This window comes from Hesperophylax consimilis, chromosome 11 (assembly GCF_061612785.1).
Source record: "Hesperophylax consimilis isolate HC1 chromosome 11, BYU_Hcon_1.0, whole genome shotgun sequence".
NCBI lineage: Eukaryota > Metazoa > Arthropoda > Insecta > Trichoptera > Limnephilidae > Hesperophylax > Hesperophylax consimilis.
The window spans coordinates 6,180,255-6,190,205 of record NC_142846.1 but is presented as its reverse complement, the minus strand read 5'-3'; the positions used below and the strand labels follow the sequence as shown (position 1 = coordinate 6,190,205).

Below are 9,951 nucleotides of genomic sequence, written 5' to 3'. Positions count from 1 at the left end.
GAGATTACACATCTGCCCCGATGATGTGTAATCATCTGATGTGTCCATCACCAGGGCAGATGTGTAATCGTAAAGATGATCTGCCCTGATGATGTGTAATCATCTGATGATGGACACTGTAATGCTGTCCGAAACGTTGGCTCAAAGGAGGTAGCGAAATATGGCATAGTACCCCAAAAAAACACTATGATAGCAATAATATAAATAAATTAAACAACACATTACTTAAATAAATAGTACGATGACAAACTGCTTTGGTGTTTACCACAGACATAGGAATTAATAGACGAGAAGATAATGGCGAGGGGTAAAATCAACTGTTGAAGAACGAAGGGCGTAAGGCTGACTGTGATTCGTCAATAAATCAATCTGACAGTAAATAGGCATCTCGCATTATAATATCACCATTTACTTCTTAAAAGTAAAATCTGCTTTGGAATGAATAGACATTTTTACATGGGAGCGCAAATTACTCGCCACGTTATGAACAAATTTGCGAAGTCCAAATTCGGCAAAAAAATTCGGTTGTATTTTCAGAGTCGAATATTTCGTTTAAGTATTTAGTTAAGACACTTTTATAAATGTTCATAATTTACTTCCCAGCAACCAACCAGCTTTGTGTTTCGCGTCCAGACGTTTCTCGATATGATAGTATAATATGTTTCTAAAACTGATCTATATTATACGATGTGAATATGCTTAAAATAAAGTAAAATAATGCTTATATATGGAATGTAATACGACAATTGGGTTTATTCTCTTTTTCACATCTATTTTTACAAGTTTTCATAGTACAAGTCAACATTTTGCCGTGTTATTTCGTAAAATGAACCGATGATGCCTCGACCATAGTTCGCACAAGAATGATGACGTCACGTTTTCAAATTTCACTTGAGGCCATACGCCAGCCCAGCCGGTTCCAATGGAACCGGTATGGGGAGTGGGGATAATACGCTTTTAATCACTTAGGGCAGGTCTACTAATATTCATATGTCTATGGTGTTTACCGAGTCTTTGTAACATATTTTAATAAAAGGCAATGTCCGTATGTGTGTGCTCTACCGACTCCAAAAGTTTGTTTTTAGCTCAAGTAAGATATTATTTCTGCATTGAAATTGCATACGTAGTCGAATCAATGTCAATGTAATGTAGTTTTCTAACGGTAACAATGTCAATTTCATGATATTATATGAAGTGATGATAGAAAAAGTCGGGGACACCCGAGGAAGACATGAATCGTATAATAATATGTAGTGAATGACGTGTAAGGAGAATGTATGACTTAGAAGTGAATGGTTGTATAAGTTGGGAATGCCAATGGAAGACATGGTACAATCAAATTCTTATGCTTGGTAAAATATGGCGTACATGATGAATGAAGAACGGGAGTGTAAGGAGACGGTATGACGTGGAAGTGAATGGTAGAATAAGTCGAAAACGCCCTAGGAAGACATGGCACGGACCAGTAAAACAAATACTTATTACGATACAAAAATATTATTTCTGCAACCATTTTTCAAGTATACCAGAATTCAAAACCTGGAAATCTTAATCCAAACCATTAGTCCGAGTAACGTCGGGAAACTTCAGATAGTGAAGAATTAAAAAATGTTAGGTTAGTCAAAAACAAAAGGGAAAGATAACGTAAACAAATATTTATAACAGGGCTTACTCAATGATCAGTTGGTGGTATTGAATAGCCTCCTTCAAGTGATGAATCATGGCCAAATTAAAGTCTTCATCAGTGAAATAACACATCAGTCTCTTTTTCCTATGCTCAAATTCATCACTTTCATCAGGTGAGAAGTCAAAAGATTTTGATTGTTCTTCCAAATTTTGAGGACTTGTATTAAGCTTACGTTCTGTACCATGTTTTTTAAAGATCATCTGGTCTTTCAGTTGTTCCAACATATCTAAGGCTTTGGTTCCGAATTCATCAATAACCATCTGCACCATTTGGAATTGTCCACTTATATGAGTCATTATTGAAGCAATCATTGTATCACCAACCATCAAGGCGGTCCCAATCCAAAATACTCCAACAACACAATAAATAAATCCAGCAAAGTATGGCAAATCTTCTTCTGTTCTCCACGGGATATAAACTGTGAATGGATTAGCTCTTGGAATATGCAGTGTGTAATTAGATAGCCGCATTTTGGTTTTCCTTGAAACATCTTCAATGAAGCCGTAAATGCTCATACAAGCGATTGTGACTGTTCCCATAATCAAAAAACTATATGTTAACAACCTGGTAAAATTTATTGATTTTTTCAAGATTTTTTCATCGGTTTTATATTTTTTGGAATCAATTTCCAGGACTCTGACAATTTTCTGTATAATTTTTTGGTTTTTCATAAGGATTAAGCTTTTCATGATCTGAAATCCACCGATTCCGACCATGGTAAAAGCGAAGAATTGACGAGTTTTATCTGTTTTTCCTCCCACTTCCCTGTACACAAACACTATCTCTAATATCGTATAAATGAATGTATTTATCAAACATATAAGAGCGTAGATGGCATAAGCTCCGTGGTAGTGATTGAAGTCATTATCAGTGGAATAATAAAATTTCCCAATCCCTAGGAACCAAAGCAGTTTGTAGTGAATCTCAAAATAATGCTGGTTTTCTCTTGGCGATGCCATAACGACGCGTGCTTTGATACACTAAATTACTTTTCCTAACCGCTTTAAATTTATTCGGTTGACCGAATAGGCTCTTTTGCAGTTTTAATACCAATCTTACAATCAAACGGCCGTAATGCGATTTTAAATACTGTTTCATCATTACACTTAATATGTAAGTATTTATGCACTACCGTTTGAATCCATGAATGATTCAATATATTAGGAGATATGTGGAATTAATCAAAATGATTCGTATTTAATTGATACCGTTTTCGGATAAGGCGGGGATATCGATACTGCTCATTTTAGTGGTAGGTACCTTCAGATTTCAATATGGATTTAAGTTGGACATTTTTTGAGTAAATTGAGATGTACATTTTTAAGTGTTTTTTTCACCAATATAATTTACGAGTTTTCACCGAAATGGAAGATACTCTCAGCATCACCTTGTTAGAGACAACCATTTACAATCCAAAAGTTGATAAAGTTATTTCAAGGATTGTTAAACAGGTTGCTTGAAATCAAATAAAAACATATGTGTGAAATAGGGATACCGTATTTCCACTGACTTCAGAACTCTTGTGCGTACATAAAAAAAAACACAAGTGTTTTGAGATGCAAATAACTTCTTTATAGAATGAAAGTGGTAAGCAAAAATATCTTACTCAATGATCATTTGATGATACTGAATGGCTTCCTTTATACAGTGAATCATGGCCAAATTATAATCTTCCTCATTGAAGTAGTGCATCAGGCGCTGCTTCCTCACGGCGAAGTCTTCATTTTCACTCCGTTTCTTCTTATTTGCTTGTCTGATGAACATCATTTTCTTGTCAATCGTTTTTAGAACCTGTTGATCTAATTTCGCTTCCAATATGGACAAGGCTTTAGTCCCAGTATCACTCATAACCTTTTGCACCATCTTGAATTGTCCACTGATGTGTGCCATGATTGAAGCGACCATCGTATCACAAACCATCAAAGTCGTTCCCATCCAATACATCCCCAAAACAGAGTAAAGGAACCCTGCTAAATATGGTAGGTCATCTTCTGTGCTCCAGGGAACATAGGCTGTGAAAGGTGTCTGCCTCCTTATTGAGATGGTATAATTGGACATTTCCAGTTGTTGGTTCCTGGTGATATTTTCGATCATACTGTACATACTCATGCAAGATATTGTCACTGTTCCTAGGCTCAAAAACCCATACGTCACTAGTTTGGTGAAATTCATCGATTCTCTCAGTATTTCTTCATTCATTTGGTATTTCTTGGAATCAATCTCCAAGACTCTGACAATTTTCTGTATTATTTTGTTGTTTTTTATCAGGATTAAAGTTTTGATGGTTGCAAACCCGTGGACTCCCACCATGGTCAGAGCGAAAAACTGCACTGTCCTGTCTCTTTCCCCGCCCCATTCGTTATAAGCATTCACTGTCTCCGAGACCGTGTAACCGATGATGTTGATAGTGGTACAGAGAAAAGCGTAGATGATGTATGCCGGAGGGTAGTTATCAAAATTATTTTCTTCGGCGTAGTGAAACTTTCCTATTCCCAAAAAAGAAAGCATTTTGTAGTGAATACCGAAGTAATGAACAGGTGCTTGAGCTGGCGACATTCTCGTGCGTTTTCATATGCACTATACGGTATATACGTGATACTATAGCGATATCTTCCATTTAAGTGAAGGCTTTGTCAAATATCTCCACGAAAACAGTTAATTGATTCTGAATTATTAAACGTCAATCGTGATATGAATTTAAAATGTTTCAATAACACCTGACACTTGAAGTGATTTCTCAATTGTTTGCTTGCATTATTAACGAAATTAAGAAGGGTGTTGACATGACGTCATGGTAATTATCGCCGTCTAGTCTTTAATTGAAGATTTTTAGAAAAAAGTAAGTTGGATTTTATGACTGGTCAGTGGCTGAGTTGGCATCGCGACTGGGTCCCACCCAGGCGTAGTGTGTTCATTTCCTCGACTGGCTAAGTCCTCCATCATGACACAAGCAACATTTTCAGTTTACTGTGAAGGTAGTAGGAGATTTTCAAATATTGTCAGGTTATTCGTAATCTGGGAATTTTTGTATTTCTTTAAAAATAATATTAAATAAATAATGCTAATAATGGAATCTTAATTTAAAAATATGTACATAGCTACATGTATAATATATTCTCTGAAATCATAATATACTCGTAAATTATAATTTCAGAGAATATTTTGGTACCTACTGATTTATTAAATTAGTGAAATTTAGAAATATACCTTTTATACACGAGTTCTACTACTGTTCACAAAACTACTAGTAATATCAGTATTATGTATTAATGATGTATTATCAATTATTTTCTAGTTGGATGAGTTGAAGTCGAAGGAACGTCAGTTGGAGCAGCTGAAGAAGGGGGGCGGGGTGCGGGGCCCCTCTCCCAGTGGGGGCTCCACCCCTAAAGGTCCCACTAAGGTAAGATTTTATATTATTTATTCGTAAATCCGTTAAATGTAATGTACACGGTTTTTTTAAAGAATTCTAGGTGAACACCAATATAAGTTATCGATTACAACATAACATAACACAACATTATGCCTTCCTTAATTAGAAACGTTTATAAATTCAAAAATATAACCAAAGTTTAGACAGTGTTTCAATATATTTAAGATCAAATCATGACCACCATCTTCATTATTTGCATCAATAAATTCAGTTCGACACAAACCCCAGGATTTACGACCATTGGTTCTAGTGCAATTGGTCCTTCGAGCCGGATCTGTTCCGTACTTATCCTTGTGCTGTCCTGCTCCACTCTTCTTGCACGCAGTCTGTTAAATTCTTCCTCAGTTTGCTTCTAGGTAACTTCTACCGAGGTAACGACTGTCACGATTTTTTAGCTTATCTGTTCTTATGAATTTGCAAGAATTAAGTATATTCACAGATACCGTTTTCAAAAAAAATGGGAGACAAAAAACAGTTAATTCAGGTAAAACAGCTTATAACGTTTAGTTTAACCGATCTTAGGGTGGCAGCTTGAAATACCAAACTACATATTGAAAGGAGGGTTAAATCCCAGCGCTGAAATGTCAAAGGAATGAGGTAAAATAAAAATGAATAAGGATAAACAAAGAGCACATAGCCTGATATGAGTACTCACGGGAACTATGTAAACCGTATCCGATTAAAAAAAGTTTATTTTAAAAAAAATCCATCAGATCAAATGCTTGTATTTTTTATTCATTTTTTGATAACGATCTGTATTATTTTTTAGAATAAATCTCAGGATCTTGACTCAATTCCTAGAACGGCAGTAAAAACATGCCGGTAATTAAAAAAAAACTAATGTCAACATAACTATTAATGAAACGTTTACACAAATTTTATTTCACAGAAGTCTCGCTAAATGAGCACAATTTGCATAATTATATTTAAATATTTACTTTTTACTCTCGTGCCGGCCAAGATTAACTTATCTTCAAAGGCAAGAACGCAGCGGGATTTGAAAAAAGTGCTTAAGTATTTCTCAAAGAAATATTAACAATGTTGTTAGCTGTCAGTGCTTTCTCCACGCTATGTGAGTTCCGAATTTCTAGTGAATCTTGGATTTTATGTTTTTTTTTTACCTGTATGTTGTATCAATTCACCTGCTTATTTGAAGGCAAGATCAGATTTTGAAGATCTAAATTTACCACACTTTAGTGTTCACGAAACAATTTTACGTGGCAGATTTTTTTTCTAGGCATATGAATATGAAATACGACGTAATAAAAATTGCACTATAAAAATGTTGGCTAAGATAACATGTGTACCAGTCATGATATGTTATTAAAAAATCTTTTTATCTTATGAATTTATAAAATATATTCGTAAGTAGTTCAGAGGACATTGATAAAATTATTCCAATCCATAAAATAAGTTTCTCGTCAACATTTAATGTTATTAATTTACCTACTAAATAAAGCTTGTTAGTAAAAGACGTAAAATCACTAAGACTAATAATAATTTGGATGATGTTTTGTATAGCGCCGTTTTTGTGCAAAATCACCTCAAGGGCGCTGTACAAATATATAATACATTTCTACAATGATCTATGTTATTACTAACTATATATGAAGATAATATACAGTACAATACTTACCTGGTAGGTCACTTGAGATTAACACTTAATTAACATTAACTAATTGTTTATTAAGAAATTTAGACACAGGATTTAGGACAAGAAATACCAAGTGGACACAAGAAATACTAAGTGGATATGTTTCGTGTTGCAAAAGTTTGAACATTTTTTGCTTAAATTTCATATTCAGAACTTTCTTTCACTTTCATTGTAGAATTCATAAGACATAGCGATATATAATGTGTGACAAATGTATGAGAGAACTGGTGCTAAATGGGTTAGAACCTATGAGTAAGTTTCATGGTTAAAACCATGTGCTAAGGCAGTGGTGATATTAGTTTTCATCCAAATCTATGTGAAAAGCGTTTCTATACTGTTCTTATTTGTTCTATGGTAAAAAGTTAGTCTTAGTTTGGAACTAAAATGTTACATTTCGTTGTGGTATATAGTTTATTTTAAATACAAATTAAAATGGTATAAAGCTCTTTGTATTCAATAACGTCTTGGCATTTTCCTAACGCGGCAAAATAACAAAGGAATCGACAAGAAAAACTACAAAGTTGCAAATTTTAATAACCGATGTGCACTTTCAGCGTAAATCTTCTTTATGTACTCATAGTATGTATGTGTACTTTGAAAAACCATTATAAATAATTGTTTCTATTCTTGGATAAGGCTATGTTCGGACGAGGCGTATTCCTTTTTGTTTTGGAAGGATTTTTTAATGACTGTACAAATTTACTATGTGTCTACTTATCGTATTTTATAATAATATATATAGAGTTAAATTTTTCGTAAATTGGACAGCAGAACGATGAAATTGAAGTTAAATAACATTTCATTGGGGCAGGTACGTAATGCAGTAGTTGTGTAAATCCTTTTTTCAATATTAATAATTGATGTGCTTGTGAAGCTTAATGCCAAATCACCATTTTGATTAATCTTTATAACGAATTGGTGAACATTATGAATACCAAAAAATATGATTTAGATAAATTGAAGGTTTTATTATCGTTTCGCTTGAGTAGAATACAAATAAAAAAATAAATTACTCAATAAAAAATATAAATGTAAACTACTAAAAAAAACATTTTTTCAATAGAAATGTATGAACGCGCAAAGGTAACAACTTTTTAAAAATACAGTATTATAACTAAGATAATCTGTGACAGTTTCATTTGATTAACTTTTTTGCTTTCTTATAAAATTATTTACAAAATAAATAAAAACCAGTTTTGTGCTTGAAATCGAACGTTTCTAGCGCCTTTTGTCACGCTATTTTAATGCTTATTACCTGCAATATAAGGTATACCAAGAATATACACATTTTTGGCTTGTAGCTTCCTCTTAACCTCATCTAATGCCGACAAGCCGAGCGTTGATAAAAATTGTAAAATAATTATAATAAGATTTTATTCCAGAATGTATGCAGGGGTAGTGCAATGCAATACAGTCCTTATTATGATATAACAAAAAAAAGAAATCATACCTACAAATAATAAGAGTAAGACAAAATAAAAGTACTTAGATAAGCACAAAAAAATGCAAATAGAAGTGGAAAAAGTCAAACACAAAAAACATCACACAAGCAAAAGAAGGTGCTTAGACGCATGTATGCGTAGAAAGGGCGTGATTTATTAGTTATTCGCCAGCGTTTGTTGGTGACTTGCCGCGTCGCACTAGCCTCCAGAATCGCGCTTCCGGACACGACGCGACGTGATACTAGAGAATAGCATTTTGTTTTTGATCGAACTATATAGGGAACAACATTATTAACACCTGTCGGGTCCTATTAATTTGACACAAGCTTATTTAGTGTTATTGGACTAATTATTTGCCTTTGTATAAATCTGTCTATGTCTCCTTTACATTTAACGGTCACTATTCCATCAACAAAAGTTCTCAGATCCCCATTGTCTCAGACTTTATAAGTTCTTGGAACGACGAGGTGTATGAATGAGTCTTGCCAACTACTATTAGTCCACATTGCCAATGTCTAGCGCAATAATATCCACTGTGATAGGTCAACTCTCGTTAATGGAACTCGATTATAATTTTCCAATCTAAAGCTTTGCTATAGGAATATAGATTAGGGGCACCACATAAACTATAAAACACTAGTCAAATTAAAAAAAAAAAAACTGAGATCGTGTGTAATATTCTTGCTATTCGTATATGAGTTCACCCGCAGAAGACACTTTATTAGTATGTTAGGTATCCCATATATGGCGTTAGCTGTCGAGAATATTCGGTTAAATAGGCGGTTGGAATAATATAAATTATTCCAACCGCCTGCTAAATGGGTCATCATTTTAAGCGCTAAATCATTTTATCTAAATATGAAATTTCACTATTTTCTTTGACATCGTGAAGAGAAAAAAAAACGGTAACGATCTTATTACTTATAATTTTTAGAGCAAATTGGACAAAACAATCAAAACCACCAAAAGCATTTAGCTAAAAAATTTTTTTTTAAATGACGAGTTCCCACTAAACAACCGCCATGCGCACAAGTATAGTGGCTTTCAAGTTGACACGTACCGACTATAAAACCGCTATGCGCACAAGTCTAGTGGCTTCCAAGTTGGCGAGGACCGACTAAACAACCGCCATGCGCACAAGTATAGTGGATTTCAAGTTGACACGTACCGACTATAAAACCGCTATGCGCACAAGTCTAGTGGCTTCCAAGTTGGCGAGGACCGACTAAACAACCGCCATGCGCACAAGTCTAGTGGCTTTCAAGTTGACAAGTACCGGCTATAAAACCGCCATGCGCACAAGTCTAGTGGCTTCCAAGTTGGCGAGGACCGACTAAACAACTGCCATGCGCACAAGTCTAGTGGCTTTCAAGTTGACAAGTACCGGCTATAAAACCGCTATGCGCACAAGTCTAGTGGCTTCCAAGTTAGCGAGGACCGACTAAACAACCGCCATGCGCACAAGTCTAGTAGCTTCCAAGTTGACAAGTGACGGCTATACTCTCGGTAGAAGCCTAAGAGCATGGAATAGTTCCATGGTAGAAGCCTTCGGTATAGAGTTAAAGGTAGATTTGCATTTGATGCTCATAATTTTTACTTTTGTTAGCTATCCAGAGTTAATTAGATAATTGAATACAGAGGATTAATACACAGTTTTCAAAACGTTACAAAAGGCCATCCCTCAGGACAATTTTAATTATTTTCACAAGGCCCAAAAATACAAACTGTCCCAAGC

At 34.6% G+C, this 9,951-nt stretch overlaps 3 protein-coding genes across 4 annotated transcripts in view; 1 reads left to right on the top strand and 2 right to left on the bottom strand.

Moving 5' to 3' along the window:
• Positions 1–9,951, top strand: part of Pif1A (PFTAIRE-interacting factor 1A) — a 291,214-nt gene that overhangs the window by 85,377 nt on the left and 195,886 nt on the right. For both annotated transcript variants that reach the window (XM_089637233.1, XM_089637232.1), the window contains exon 4: positions 4,983–5,090. In XM_089637233.1, the coding sequence (XP_089493359.1) occupies positions 4,983–5,090 (108 nt within the window). The remainder of the gene's footprint in view (positions 1–4,982; positions 5,091–9,951) is intronic.
• Positions 1,669–2,646, bottom strand: LOC149419706 (uncharacterized). Its single transcript, XM_089637497.1, has 2 exons — positions 2,449–2,646; positions 1,669–2,283 (listed from the first exon to the last, which is right to left on the bottom strand). Exons 1-2 carry the CDS (start codon positions 2,644–2,646, stop codon positions 1,669–1,671), a joined length of 813 nt encoding a protein of 270 aa, XP_089493623.1.
• LOC149419705 (uncharacterized) lies at positions 3,290–4,243 on the bottom strand. The gene has a single exon (XM_089637178.1). The coding sequence runs from the start codon at positions 4,241–4,243 to the stop codon at positions 3,290–3,292; it is 954 nt and encodes a 317-aa protein (XP_089493304.1).

Bases quoted from the DNA above. Each gene is read 5' to 3' on its own strand.
- LOC149419706 (XM_089637497.1), bottom strand. From the start codon at position 2,646: ATGGCATCGCCAAGAGAAAACCAGCATTATTTTGAGATTCACTACAAA. The intron at 2,284-2,448 runs GTGGGAGGAAAA...AAAACCGATGAA, and splicing joins TAGTGTTTGTGTACAGGGAA to AAAATCTTGAAAAAATCAAT.
- LOC149419705 (XM_089637178.1), bottom strand. From the start codon at position 4,243: ATGTCGCCAGCTCAAGCACCTGTTCATTACTTCGGTATTCACTACAAA.